This window comes from Atractosteus spatula, unplaced genomic scaffold, assembly GCF_055471065.1.
Source record: "Atractosteus spatula isolate fAtrSpa1 unplaced genomic scaffold, fAtrSpa1.hap1 Scaffold_133, whole genome shotgun sequence".
In the NCBI taxonomy this organism is placed as follows: domain Eukaryota; kingdom Metazoa; phylum Chordata; class Actinopteri; order Semionotiformes; family Lepisosteidae; genus Atractosteus; species Atractosteus spatula.
Window position 1 is genome coordinate 93 of NW_028296690.1, and position 15,797 is coordinate 15,889.

Below are 15,797 nucleotides of genomic sequence, written 5' to 3' on the forward strand. Positions count from 1 at the left end.
GGTGCAGATCCTTAGCCACAGTGCCACCGCTCCGCCCGTTTTTTTAAATAATATTTTTATACAGCTCAGAATATCAAGTTGGTCACTTCTCCCATATTGTATGTAGTGAAAAGTCAAGAATGCAATTTTTTTAGGCTTGAGAGATGCTACAATAATGTCAATATAGAAAGTCCTGAAGGGACCAGTTTATAGTCACATACATAAGCAAATCATTTAACTTATTTTAGGTTAAATATAGTCTTTTGTTCCATGTTTCATTATAAGTAACTTTGTGGACCATATCACTAAGCTTCGCAATGATAGGCAATACGTACATAAAGTTTTCTTTGGTAAATACAGATTTTCTGTCTTTTATTTGGCTGTGGTCTCAGCCTCCTTCACTATGCTTTGACCATGATTTTACTTGTAGTAAGATACTGTGCTTTTAACCACAGTAAATATTTGTAAGGTATTTGTATGAGGAAAGGTAAGTTTAAAGTGTTGCTCTCTCCATCGCAGATCCCTCTGCACCTCCCACCCCATCCAATCTGAGAATCACCAACATGACCAGTAACAGTGAGGGAAGTGGCACAGCCAGGCTGAGCTGGAACCTGTCAGAGGAACCAGACATTCCTGTGCATCACTACAAAGTCTTCTGGAGCTGGACAGTCAGCCGAAAGTCCATTGTTCCAGCAAAGAAAAAGAGAAGAAAGACCACCGATGGGGTATTTCATTCTGTTTTTACTTTGTGCCGAAGCAAGGGCGTAAATGCTGGGGGCCTGGGTGTGACTGTTTTGAGACAATAGAAGGAATGCTCATTGCAGGCCGTGAGCCCCAGTGCTGTAAATACAATCAAAATGGTTCACAAAAGTATAAACACTGAGCAGTACTACTTTTGATTACACAAGCTTCTACATCCATTGTTTCTGGACTTGTACTGCCTCTTGGAATAAACAAGAGCTTTACTAAGTTCATTATACAGCCATGTCAGTAGTCTTCTTCTGACTTCTGATGCTTGAGTAAGGTGTAATTTTCTATTTTTTAAAAAGTTTTTATTATTCCTTTGGCTCACAATCTCCAGCCACTATTGACACCAGTTAGACTGTGTTTTAACCACTAATATTATATCCTCAAGCAGCCTTCACAGTATCATGTCTACTACACTATATTCATAATTGGCATATATAAACATACCAATTACTAAAACAATTAAACTGTCCTGTTGACTTTGTCTTCTTTCTCAGTTTCTGCTTTCTTCAAAGGTAATTATTGGTAAGAAAAGAGTTGTCTTCTCTCCTAACCACGGATAATAAAATCCATTTCACATTTTTCTTCCTTTCACGACTGATTTTATGTTCAATTTCTACACTATAAGATGTCAAGATTAACGGGTAAAGAATAACCAGACTGACTAGCCCGCATTTAATCAAAACAGTTCATTCTGGCTTCCAGTAAAAAAGTTTTATTTTATTTTTTATTTACTTTATTGTTAATGATCACAGACGTGTTTTGGCCCTACAATCCTCATCAGTGTTGATCTCTTAAATCAGTTGTTAGGAATTCAGTCTCCTGCGTAAACCCATAGGATACTGAAGTAGGAATTTACTATGGCCATGTCCATTCCAACCTTTTTCTTCACACTATATCGGATTTCGTAATACAGTGTTTTTTCACTTTAGTCTGCCAAACATCTGACCTAACACAGGCACCAAGTGACCATTCAAGGAAGAAATTTTACATTCCCTTCTAGTAATCACTTCACACAATAATGTTTTATTTGGTGACCCAGAATATGAGTGTGAATCTAGTAGTGGATGCAAAGATATAAGAAAGCTGTCAGGTTTCTCTGGTTTCAACCCAGACACTTCTACATCTGACAACAGCCTTCTGTTATTAACCAAAGATTGTTGAATGGTCAAATATACAGACTGCAGAACTGGATCCAACTTCAGGCTCTCAGAAGATGTGGTCTCAAAAATACTTGCAGTGGTGGCAGGGGTATTTAGTGTGAGGCCCACCATGATAAAACAGCCCAGTCGAAGGCAGCAAAATGCGCATGTGCTTTTAATAACCATTTTTTTTTCTTTTAGGAAACATTTTAAATGTGACAGTGTAGGGTTCCGTAGTGTACCGATTGGGTGACTCTGACAGGCCACAGGCTTGTGTTTTTAATAAAGTGAAATCCTAAGTTGTGTGCATTGTTGCTGTTCTTTTCATCCCATTACAGTCCCAAAACTATGTGGATCTGGAAGGGCTCCAGCCAAACAGCAGCTACATGGTAGAAGTACAAGCAGTGACATACTGGGGACAAGTGCGTCTGAAGAGTGCCAAGGCTGCTCTCTACTTCAGCACCATGAGATTGAATGACACAAGTATGCCCTTTTTGCCACTGTTCCTTTCCATTTTGGTCACGTGATGGTAGTGTTTTTCTTTCTCCCATTGGTATCTTCCTTCTGTTTAAACAAAGGGTCTGAGTAGCGAGTCGTTTTCACAGTTGAGTTTGGTTTGCAGAAGGTATTAAGAAGGATAATACAGCTCAGTTCTCAAATCCTGCTGACAGTTCTCCAATTCCACAGCTCGAATATTGAACCCTGCAGGTTTTCTCAAGAGATATAGTCAATTTTCCCGAAGCACGGTGGCAGAATTTATAGTGGTTTGGCACAGCATGTAATGAATCCCTGGGAAACTGAAGAATATATTGGTCTGTTATATATCGTCTGTCAAACACTGGCAATTGAAAGGCACATTGAACTGCAAAGAGAATCAGTCAGCCTTTACTGTCCTTTTAAGGATGTACCAGCCTAGCATCTCTCTCATTTCTTACTCTCTTAGCAGCATTTAATTAATGGTAAAAGGCTTCACTTTCACGTCTTCTTTTGATTTTTCTGCTCTCTTGTTAAATTACTTCCACCTTTTCATTGCTTTTCATAGCTCAGTTTGAAATCTGGGAATCTCAGAGTAGTCTTAATGCTAATAATAATAATGATAAATTGTTTTCTATATGGCAATGATTAATAGTGTCATCTTATAACAGATTAGTAAGAAGAATTTTCAAAAAGGATAATACTGTACCTAATTTCTTATGTCAAGGAGGCATTAACTGTGTAATATTGCTTAGTTCTGTTTTATTTATTACAAAAATCATTTTTGATTAGAATGTAGTCATTATGTTTATTTAAGTACAGTATATGGTTTCAGGGTTCTAACCCTGTCTACTAACCAGTCTTTATTTTTTAAACTTGTGAAGTTTACAATAAACTAAGTATAAAGTGACTATATTAAATGATTATAATGAATTATCACAGCTATATTTCAATAATGGCTATGAATGGTGTTGCACTTGGTTTCTCTCCTAGAAGAACAGTCATCAAAGATACATAAAGGAGAGCAAAGGCTGACATCTCATCCAGGAAAACAGCCAACAGGCCCATTAGAAGTTGGAGTTCCTTTCTACCAAGATGGACAGCTTCAGGTCAAAATCTACTGGAAGAAAAGGGGAGGTATGATCCACAAAAATATGATCCAACCCTTTTGATGTTTCAAAGACCATAAAAGTATGATGATTTTTTAAAAGAATTATACATCATACTGTTTATTCTAGAATTGAGTGATTAAAATACTGACTTTGGAGAAGTTCATAATTAATGATGCACTAAACACAAAACATTGATTATAATAGTGTTACATTTTATCTCTCAGATTTAGCTTCAGTAATAGAAAAGCCAAAATTGGAAAATGAATTGTAAGTCTTGGAGATATCTTCTAAAAAATCCTACTATTACATGGAAGTTGAGCTGTGTTTGATTTATTGCCTACTGTACTTGCCTTAAAACTTTATTGTAACTGAGCTTAAATATAGTAAAAAAAAGAATATGGGGTCTGACCAATTTAGGAACAAGTAAAGGTTAATTACACACTGAAAAGTTGAAAGAAAAACACGATGTTTCTACTGTTGAGTCTTTTACAGGTGTAAGGGAAGATTCAACGGTATTTTCCGAAGGCAACACTCTGTACAGTACTTTTCACTTACTTGTAATACCAGAGTGGAAATACAAAACCATGAAGCTTTTACCACTAGGGCAGTGCTGTCAAATTTCATTTAGTATGGCTTGTGTTGTTACTAATATGTGTCATCACCACAGCCAGACTTTGCGTAAGAAATTGAAGAATGCAGGGAGTTTGTAAATGTTTATCAAGAGTAAAGAAGTTTATGCTAAATTCTAAAAAAGAAAAATCTTTGCAGTCTGTATTGTTTAGCTAAACTAGACCAGACTTAGGGTACTGGGTGTACTTGACTTGTTGTCTATATTGGGTAGACTTTCAGTCAGCTTGTGTGCACCGTTAAATTATGGGCCTGGTTCATTTCACAATGACAAAATAACTTATAATGTGCCAAGCATTTTATTTTGCAAACAGCCTTGACCACCCATATTTTAACATAAAAGCAGCTGGTCTTGATAAACAGCATTTGAACTTTTTGAGCAGTTGACTGTTCTTCCACCTTCAGTTCATTTATGTACTTGTAAGCTAATCTAACACCAACTTTAGGCTCTTGGTCATAGCCTGAGGGTGGTATCTCAGTAGGCAACTTCAAACCTGCCTTCATGTAAGGCACTGAGTGAGTTGCTACTGCAGATTGATTGTCTTGGTAGATTTGTGAAGTAAGAAATGTGGAGGTATAGACAGGTATAGAGTGTGGTACATGAAGTAATAATAAATCAGTAATTTAGGTCTTTCTTCTTAGATGATAAGATAAGAATAAATGTTTCTGTTGTAACTGTCTGTTAGCAATCTATTAAAGTTATTATACCATTATTGCATGCCCATAGAAATATTCTTCAGGCTGTGATCAGGATAGATCTATATGAATAAATATAAAGGGTTTCTTTTCAACAATGCAATAAGTTTTAATGAAATAATCTGCTCTTCCAAATGCTTTTAATCATTTGCTTAGATGTTTACCTTAAATTTATTTATTTGAAGTTTTATTTTGAAATATTAAGAGCAAGTAAATATTGAAATGTGACCATAGTATATTTTGTTTACTTTTATGGCACATATATTTTTCTTTGGTTCACAATGCCTCATTTTAATAAAATTAAAAAAACTAAAAAACTAAACTATTTTTTTTTTTGGAAATTTAAAGATCTAATTCCAATTTAAAATGGAATGCTGAAAGATAACAGATCCTTCAAATGAAAATCCATATTTTCTGAATACGAGGTGATGGAACCCCATGGTGAACATCTCTCAAACCACCCAGCTGAACAAACAGAGAAAAGGGTTAAATAATATTTTCACATTTCATTTTTGTGCAAAAGCTATTCCCATGGAAGTGGATTGTCATGAAGCATCTGCTTCAAGAGCGGAATTTGAAAATTCATTTAACGTACTCCGGAATTAGGGCAAAAATATTTTAGCTCCAAGAAACAGGACTTGTGGGTTTCAAAAATATTTACTTTTAAAAACCACAGGCTGATGGGCAACTATCAGCTTGGATATGAGAGATCTTTCCTTCGATTTTTATATATTACTACTTTGTTCCATTTGCTCAGATTTAAATCTTGTTTATCTTTTTTCATTATTTTCAGCTCATAATTCCCTCTTTTCTGCTTCCAATCTGCTTAAAGCTTTTCACTGCCAGAATCATGTCTAGGCCATCAAAGGACTTCTTTTATCTCTAAACCACAATCTCTGCCTTTGGCAGAGCTGCAGTGGCATATTCCCTTAATTATTAATATGAGAAGTATAATTTCACCCCCAAACTACATGAGCTGATGAATAATAAATTCTGCGAATAACAAGGGGAAATTCCGAACACAAACACATTTGATTACCTCAATGAATCCTATCACAACGTGCTCCTGTGTAATAGACTGTAAATGGCCTATATGGGTGATGCTTTAAGCAATCGTGGCATTCACCCACATGATCATCCTGAAACATGTTGTGATCTGTATTCTTTGACTCTGTTACATATCTTGAGGTGATATCACATAAGCTTGTGTGTTGTAGCAAGGTATTATTATTAACTGAAGCATTGTTAAGATTATGGTACTTATTTTCCCTACTGGGAAACTGTTGGAAAATTGCCTACCCAATACTTCATGAATTAGAGGGGGAATTTGCCCACTGTTTGCCTTCAGGAAATGATGAGCTCTACAATATGTGTGTTAAAGAGCTTGTTTTTTTTTCCAGCAACTTTACAAAATGGGACAAACACTTCAGTGGACATGGACTGTATTGCATACACTTTATTAAATAAGATATGAATCTGTCACGAAACAGTAGTGGTTTTATTCTACATTATTTCAATAATATGCTCCAGTAGTTTACAATAAGGTTGGAGACGTTTATTATCTTTATAAGGGTATAAGTTAAGGTAAAAATGTAGTGCAGCCCCACCTAGGTGATGTTCTGTGCTAGCAGCCGTGCTACATAGCAGACTGGGTGGAGGAGTGAGAAATTGCTTCATCCAGAGAACTGTGGAGGAATATAGGGAGGCCAGGTTCTAAAAGCCTACTCCCACATTTAGCCAGGACAATGTGGAGAAGAGCTCTACTCTTATTTACACTGCTAAGGAAAGTATTTAAGACCTTGGTTTAATGTTTCATCCAAAGGATGGCACCTCCTACAGGATTTCCAAACCACTGCCTGCTTGTCACCATACTGAATCTAGGGTCGGAATCTAGGTGGAAGTCTGCCACCAGCACTGCTTACAGCAGGAAACTGTTTTTTCTTAGAGTGCTCCCATCCCAGTACTGACCAGGCCCGTGTTTAAACTATGTCTATGATTTCTATAAAACTATGGAATGGATTTCTGGAAATTAGGTTTTGGGAAATGGAAATTTATCTTTTAACACTACTTTTACAAAGCCTTTAATCATATCCTGGTTTGATGAGTCTATACTCTCAGAACTTTCCGTCATTGTTTGGATATTTGGCAACTTACTGGCTTCATTATTTACAAGAGGCCAACAAATATGTATTTCCTTCATAACTTTCTTATTCATAGCCTGGCAACATGTGCTTAACATGTGAGGTGAATATATAAAATAACCCAAGTATGATGGTTTTTCGTTTGTTTCTGACCCAGATCCCAGTGTGAACCGCTACCATGTCCAGTGGTTGCCAGAATCCTGCAGTCACAATGAAACGAAAGGTCCAGAGAAATCTGTGACACAGGTAAATTAAAAATAACATTAACCCTTTTCTTCTTTCTGCAGATGAGATAAATGTACACTATCTAGTGTAGTATTTTTAACAGATGGAAGGTAATATAAACTCCCCTAGCAAATACATGAGATGACCCACTGTATGTTTTAATTAAATTACTAAAAACGATTGCTTTATTGGGTGTAAGTACAGTCAGTTTTAAAGGAATTGAGAATGATGTGGGATGGTTTAAGTGTTTTGGGAATATGGAACAAGCTAACCAGCCATATTTCAGATGCCAATACCCTGGTTTCTTTCAAGAAACAGTGAACCTTTGGAAACAGTGATCCTTTGATATTTAAATTAATAATCAATTAACAACCAAGTCAAATGAGCTACGTGAAATGAAAGACCTTTTCTTTTTAACCTTGCTTATGTTCTTATTTTCTTGTTGCATTTGTAACATAGTTGAGATGATATCAAAACAGAGCTATGTGTTTTTCCTGGGGCAAAATGTTGCGTACGGCATTAGAATTGGGAAAAGAGCAAAGAAAATGTCACTTTTGACTGACAGCTGTGTTGACACAATTTAGTGTGCTTGTACAGTATATGCCGAACAGTGATTATATATAGTATATATCAGTGCCATTCTTGAAGTTCAGGTTTTCCATATGCACAGATTTACCAGCAATAGCAATTCATTTGTGTAATACTGGAAAAATGCACAAATTTATAATTGTGAAGAACAAACCTTATACACACTGTGAAACAAGAATCAAAGGAGTCTGAACTGAAAGAAATTAGTCTTCAATGTCTAATAAGGAAAAACCCAATGTGGATTTATGCAAAGGACACATTTTCAGCTTTTTGTTCTGTTTTTGAACAAATGCATATGTGTAATCCAGTGATATCGTGTCATATTCTGACAGTTTATTTACACTTTTAATGTGGTGTCATTCTATACAAACTTCTTTTGTGGAAATAAAGGACTTGCTTTTTGTGGCATTATTATTTTTCACTAGGATGATGAAAAAACTTTGATTCACTTCTCTGTGAAGAAAATAACTCAAATGTTCTTGCCAGAAATTCTCAGTAAAATACTTTATGGGTTGCAAAGAGCATTTAAGACTTTGCTGTTTCAGCTCAGTCAGATCACAAATGGCATTTGTTTGGTGACACAGCAAGACTGGCATTCTTTAGGTGCTCTGTTACTGGTTGCTAAGAAATAGATGCTGTTTTTTTGTTCTACCAAATTCTTAAAGGCTTTGGAAAATTCACATCAGATGCAGTTCTTGTTCCCTTGTACTTAGTTTGAACAAGTTGACTCAGTTGGTTTTAATAAGCCATTAAGTCTGCTACATATTAGAATACATGATTGCAGGAATTCCCAGTGTCTCGTTCGACGTTTCTGGTATTTTCATTTACCAGACCAGATTTGTTTGCTGAAAAATCTTACATTGAAAACAGGTTTGGGGTGCAGAGGAGTTTAACCCCATGGATTTAGGCATCGGGTGGTGTTTACTTGAAGATTAATTATGAATGTCCCTAATGCATTGACATTACTGTCCTTACTTTCAACCTTGTAGCTTATACCGAAAGCAAATACATTGTAGGTCTCAATAATTTTTTCTTCTATCATGGACATAATTCCATAGTTCAGTCTTATAACTTATAAGTAAAGGAGTTATTCTAATTTCTACACCCAGCAGAGGTAGGTTGAAAATGTACATTTTTATGGGAAACACAATCCATTGCTTACATTTTGAGCTTTAATTCCTTTTTCAGTTACAAGTAGGGAGTTCTTAATTCAACTATACTTTTAGAATAGTTTTATCTAACCCAGAATACAGACTATATAAATATGCCTGTTATGTTTCTTATGTGAAATACATGTTTTTGTATGAAGCAACTAAATTATTCATTTTCCATTTTAATATAGTTAATTATCTTTATACATCCTTGAGACCTGTAAAAAGGTGCAGTTATTGTATTTTGACTCATTTGTGATGAACAATTTTTGTTCTTTGTCTAGGAAAACTACATTCATCTCCAAGGGCTGCTGTTTTCCTGCAAGTATAAAGTGACAGTTCATGCAATGAAATCAAAGGGCCGTTCAAAGGCTGAAACCACGAGCTTTTCCACCCCATCATGCTCTGCTTTGAAAGGAAAGAACCATAAACACTTCAGCTGCCCTTCAGATGGGGGTGAGTGCAACTCTCAGCCATAGATCTAATGCGTAACCATGCATCTCTCCAGTAACGATGGAATTACTTTACAAAAGCAGGCGGAAGATGTTAAATGAACTTCATTTTGAAGTTTTTGTTGAGACTTGAAGAACGCTTGTGACTCAGAATGCATTTCATTAACATTCACGAACCCACAATCTATTCAAAGTGTTTACTGAATTTAAATATTGAGTGAAAGTGTCATTTACAGTGGCGTGCATTTTTTAACAATCTAGCGTTTGTGTCACGTGTTAACATTCTGTATAAAAACCTGAACAGTGTCTATCAACTACTGATTAGGGAATTCTCTTCTTTTTTAGTTACAGTGCTTCCGAAAGTACTGGCAAAACCAGAAAACCTGACCGCATCGTTCTACATTCATGAAGGGAACATTACTGGGAATTTCTTTTGGAGGGTTTCAAAAGTACACCCCCACCAGCGGATCACAGGATTTCAGGTGACCTGGGCAGAGGTGACTACAGAGAACCGACAGAACAGTTTGCCAAACAGCATCATCTCTCAGTCGCAGATACTGCCTCCAGTAAGTCTCGTGCCACAACAAATCATTACAATTTCACCCACAATGCCATGAAGTCTGTTTTCGCAATTGCTGCCTTGACATATTTGGGAAAACATGTCAGTGGTTTTGCATGAGCTTCATGCTTTTGCTGCATTACTTTGTACTATTGACTCTTTTCCAGAGTTTGTATTTGTGTTTTTTTCCAGAGTGTCGAAAGCAAATCAGCACTGTAGTCTTAACAATCAGGGAGTATCAAACCATCTAAAAGAGAGGACTGGTCTTGTTGAAGTTCATTGCTTTCTTTTTTGCGTCGTATTTTAGATCTTAACAGAAATGCAGGAGTGAAGAGTCTGGTCTGTGAACACCATCATGTCTCTGTAATGTAAAGATACTGGTCCTGCTCTCGCAATGCCAAGTGCAAAAGAACTGTAGGGCCAACAAAGTAACACACCCTTAAAAATACAGGAACACTTATTACACGATGAAGGTTTGAAGTCTCTGGCGGTTGTTTCTGCTCATCTGCTTCCTATTAATCCACTCTTTAATCTTATTTGTGTTAGTTGTTTTTGTTCATAAATGAAACCATTGTTAATAAGGAAATTAGTTTGTGTTTATAAGTCTTTTAGCAGACTTTCAGCACTCAGTGAATTGCAGTCGTGAACGCACAGTGAAAATATTTGGAGGCCCCTGATTTTAATAGTTCCTTCTTATTTTTTGTTGCTGTTGACATTTCTGTCAAGTTATCAAACGTATGCTTTTATTGTTTGGATTTCGTGAGCAAATAAATATGTATGCAGGGCAGCTATGTGTGACAGTATTTTCACGTAGGAGTTCATGGTCGCCCTGGATACTAAAAACACAGATGTGGAGCTGTCTGCAACTAAAACAGGAAAAGAGTGATGAAAAAATGACATAAGAAGTGCATTTAATAGGATTGTGATGTTGTAATGAATCTTCTTATTATGGATAACCCTCAAAGAAAAACACTATGCACATCACAAATAGCGGTTACAGTATATCAACAATAGACCACTATTTCAGTCATTATACAGTATTGCCGAGGCTTACAAATCTCTGGCCTCTAATGAGGGAATGCAATATACACATCCTTCTCTTGAGAACAGTTGATTTTAGAAATTTCACGAATAGGCTGGTGAGCAGGTTCATTTCATTAAAGGTGTAAGAGAGTTATGTTTTGTTAAATCATTAACACATGATCATTTAAATAAATCAATAAAGTAGCATGAGCACAGTTACTTATCATTTTATTACTAATAGATCATCCATCCAGTCACTTTCTTTCTTTCTGGTCATGTAAATTGTGTTTACGTACATGTACTGGCTGTTAGATATTGGAAGCTTTGTAAAATACAGCAAGTAACTGTAAGGTTGATTAAATTACATATTTAATTACCAATTACAGAAATTAATTTGCATCTTGAAGTATATGTGAAAGGTCATTTTACCAACCATCCACCATATCCAATTTTTAGATCAGAACATTTATTTTTAAAGTTGTAACATGTAAAGCTATTGTTTAGTTCAGATGCATTTTGTTGTAGAACCAAATATTCTGTGTGATGTGAGCGCTTGACAGAAAAAAATATTATCAATGCAAAACAAAAGCTTAATGAAATATAAAATACTGAATTACATATGCTTTGCTGAGGTAGTTGCATATAATTAGAATTCCTTCAAAGTCTTTAAATTTTCCTGTTTGGATGTTAACTGTTTCTAAGTTACATCCTATGTATGCATTAATGTTTTTCTTAGAGGTCTGGTGTCATGATTTGGTTCTGTTCACCTTGATCCATACCAGAAATAAGCACCTTTTTGATAGTGGATAATACATGAATGATAAATATATAGGGAAATAGAAAAGGTTAATAAAAAAGTATTTTTGGCTCATCTTGGGGAAAAGAAAAAAATGGTGTGTTGTTGATTAGCAGTCAATTTTTGGAATAGTTTTGTAAGTGAACATACTTTTGTAATGATACAGTAAGACTGTGAGTTCATATCAAGAGTTTTAAATGCTAAATTTCAGTATTTCGAAATGAGAAAGCACTGTAACCCCTTTGAGACACCCATGCTGTTTCTCTTGTCTCTTCCAGGACCATAATTTTCTAACAGTTTCCAATCTCAGAGCATCAACCTCTTACCGACTTGAAGTGCAAGTGATAACGACAGGGGGGGAAGGCCCAGCAACTGTTAAAACATTTCACACACCTGATACGTCGCCAGCTCTCCAACACAGTAAGTGTATTTTCACACACATAAACATTAATACATGGGATCTAGTCTAAAAAAACCTGTTTGAAAAGAAAATCCATTTTATGTATTGCATTACCAGTAAATTCCAAACCTACAGGTTTTTCCAACACATGCATTGGGATGATCTAAATAGCACATTATTTTTCACATGTGACAGTACCATTTGTTCTTCAATAAAGGGCACATAGCAGTCAAACACTATGTCATTGGACATATGGCACTTAAAATAAACAGCAATTCCAATAAATGCCTGTTAAAATATCTCATGTTACATGTTGCTTTGAGGCCTTTTTACTAATCTTTTAAACTGTGTTTTAAGTTTGTTTATTTATTTAGGATTTTCTGCAATGGGATGTGGCTGAAATTATTTGCATGTTACTTTTATTGTTTGAGTTTATGATCTCAAAGCCAGTTGCTGGCTTGGGCTATCTTAAATCGTGTTTCCTTTGAAAATTGTTTCTGCTATGGCTATTTTGTAATTACGTAAAAAAGTTCTTAAATTTCATCTATTAAACGAGTTATTGCAGATCTAAGATCACAATTCCAGCATGTGTTTTACAGATTTCTTTTGTTCTTTCTGAACATCCCAGTCCTAATGTTAATATTTAAATTATGTTCCAGAGAAGGAATGGATTTTTGTATAAACTTTTCACATTTTGTCTTGGTATTTCCTAAAGCCAAAAAAACACGCTGTCCACATAATTTTTTTTAAAGTTATCTGTGCCTTATTGAATAGAACTGCATCCCAATTTTATGTCAGTATAGTTGATTTTGCTGAAATCCACATTCAAATGCAAGATTTCCCATACATAATATTTGCAATGCTTACATTTGTTTAAAGTGGCATTTTACTCTAATACTAAAAGAAACCTTCACAAAACGGAGTTACTTTATTGGTTTGATCTCCACTGCTGCAACTTCAGTGCTTGAGTTCCTTGTCTAAACAAGCTTGATGTTGTTATTTGTTTTTGTTTAAGGGCCCAGACTCAGACAGCATCATCAGCATCATCATAAGCAGTCTTCAGAAAAACACTGAAGGCCCAGGGGAATTTGTGTGACAAATACCAGTTCAGTCTTACGTACTGCACACAAAAGAGAAAAAAAAAGAAAGAAAATAAACTGTGGAATCACTCTCCTCCAACTGAGGCGGGTTTTCTTTAAAACTGGATGGTGCGTGATTGGTCACACCTTCTGTCCTGCTCTCTTCACCATGTGGAATTCACTCATTGCTTTGGTCTCCACAGTTTTCTAATGCAGTCAACAATGGACTCATACTGCTAACTTCCAAAGCCTTTATGCTAAATTGCTGTGGTACTTGGAGATTTCTTTTTTGTGAGGGAGATTTGCACTGTAAAAAATATAAAAAAAATACAAAACAACAGTATAGTCTTTAAGCTTTGATATTATTTTTAAGATTGGGATAATGGGAAGATAAAAGAACTTTGAAGACGTTAGATAACTAAGAGGCCTACATTTGGTCTTTTGAAAAAAAAATATTTTAGCAGCTGTTTTAAATGTAGAAAAGAAAAAAGAGTCCTTATACATTACCTTGAAAATGGAACAAGTGCCATAATAAGACTTGTATATTAAAATTGCCATCTTCAAGAATAGCTTTGGATTCAATTATTTATTATATAATTCTAAATAATCCCAAATGGCGCTTAATAGTACGTAATACCGATGGATATGATGTAACTAAAGCCTGTGTAGTTTAACAGTGAATATTGCATAAAGTATGATATTGCATGTAGGAATCCATTTAATTTAAACTGTAAATGAATTAGTAGCTACAATTTGAATCTTACAATATTTGGTTTTGCATGACAAAACTTAGTGTTCTGTTCTAGGCATGAAGTGTGATGTCTGTGTTACCTCTTTGAATATATTAACAAAGCTCCACTAACAGATTAACAGAGAATTTTATGGGGGGATATTTACTTATTATTAATGGAATGAAAATGTAGTGTGAAAATGACAGAAGTATGTATTTACTAAACTGGCTGTAGAAATCATGCTCATGTTACAGTCACTAAATGTCAATATTTATTTGTGTATGTATTACAAAACATTTGGTTTGTGTGTGTGTTTTAGTCTAGCCTTTTTTAAACTGATAAAACTCCTTGTAAAGCTGTTTTGTAAAAATTGAATTGTAAATAGAGTCTAATATTATGTTACTCGTTATTTTTCACATTAGAAACTGTACATACTGTTAATTAATAAAAGAAACCTGAAACCTTTTTTCATGGTGAGATTATTCAATATAAAGGGTAGGTCAGGAATGTGTCAGAGCTGCTGCAATATACAGTAGCTAAACATTGTGTTAAGGTATTAAAGTACTCTATTGGAGTGGATTTAAAGAGCTGCAAGTAAAGTATCTTGATCTATATCATATTTCCAATTTGAATCTGAGTAATGATGGTAAGCAATTTATGTTAATTCATTCCTCTCTTATGTATGCAAAAATTCTAGCTTTGTAGTGATTTTTTATGTTGTACTAAAATGTCACTTTTTCAGTAAATTTCCTTTCCTATTGGCCATTTTGTATCTGAATCATCTTTATTCATACACAATCAAAGCATGACTAAGTCATCAGGTCAGTTTGGTTTGTTTGGACTCACTGTCATGTTAGATCTTTGGAAAGGCTACAGTCAATAGCTATTTTTGTCTTTATCACCTCACCTCTGTCAGAATCCCCAAATACCAGATATCTGGGTATATTTCTACTATACTGTACATCCTGTTATAACCATGCAGTTGCAATCCATTCCAGTGCCTCATTGTGGCTTGATTTGCATCCTTCTGGATATTATTCAGTTGTATTTAAGAATAACCAAAATTATTTATTGTGGTAGACCATTAGGCTACTTGTAATGTCTACACCATCGTCTCTCTGACCTCAAAACATCAATTTTCTCTTTTTTCAAAACTGTAATGTCTGCCAAATGTCCTGTGGGATATAATGGGAATTTTACATGGAAGAAGGGTTTGGTAGCCAAGACAGTAAAAAATGTAAAAATAATATAATTGGATCCAAAAAGGGATGTAAAAAATTGCATAGGCTGCATACGGTAAAGAGTGGATCAGTCATGTATATAAGTTTGTCTTGACAAAACAAGTTTTAGAACAAAATATTCTAAAAGGGAAATAATTCTGCAAATTCGGCAAATATTTTTTTTCTCCATAAGTTGTGTTTTTACTGCATGGTTGTATTATGCAAATCAATATGAGAGAGTGCTGTGGGCTATAACATTTCTCTGACTGACCTGAAGGTGAGTTTGTGGTGAATTCTAAACCTTTTGTCATACCAGCTTGCTTAGAGCTGACTGAAGTATTTATTATTTTTAGACATTTTCATGAATTTAAATGGGAAATGCTAAAAACTCTCAGGTTCAACAGGTACTAGTATTATTTCTATTTCCAAAGAATTTAAAGTTTTTGGGTAGTAATGTTTTAGCAGGGAAGGAAAACCAAGGAAATTCAGCATTTTATTTGCCAGTTATGATTTTCTGGGTGGCATTTTGTAAAATACCATTTTAGTGTATTTAAGGTCCTCAGTCCCAGTAGTGAAAACAGTTTTTTTTTGGTCTGGCCAATATGCGTGGTGGTTTCAATAAACTATTGGTTCTGTGTCATGTAGAAGGCCTGTA

At 35.1% G+C, this 15,797-nt stretch overlaps 1 protein-coding gene across 1 annotated transcript; it reads left to right on the forward strand.

The window, feature by feature from the left end:
- The first annotated feature begins 519 nt into the window (after positions 1 to 519).
- On the forward strand, positions 520 to 14,385 carry LOC148809452 (anosmin-1-like). Its single transcript, XM_088909263.1, has 8 exons — positions 520 to 704; positions 2,207 to 2,351; positions 3,336 to 3,479; positions 7,076 to 7,164; positions 9,167 to 9,338; positions 9,680 to 9,900; positions 11,991 to 12,132; positions 13,128 to 14,385. The coding sequence occupies exons 1-8, from the start codon at positions 543 to 545 to the stop codon at positions 13,184 to 13,186; spliced, it is 1,134 nt and encodes a 377-aa protein (XP_088765389.1). The 5' UTR covers positions 520 to 542; the 3' UTR covers positions 13,187 to 14,385.
- Positions 14,386 to 15,797: the final 1,412 nt, after the last annotated feature.

Coding starts and splice junctions, on each gene's coding strand:
- LOC148809452 (XM_088909263.1), top strand. CDS start 543: ATGACCAGTAACAGTGAGGGAAGTGGCACAGCCAGGCTGAGCTGGAAC. Junction 2,352..3,335: donor CATGAGATTGAATGACACAA/GTATGCCCTTTT, acceptor TTTCTCTCCTAG/AAGAACAGTCATCAAAGATA. Junction 9,901..11,990: donor AGTCGCAGATACTGCCTCCA/GTAAGTCTCGTG, acceptor TGTCTCTTCCAG/GACCATAATTTTCTAACAGT.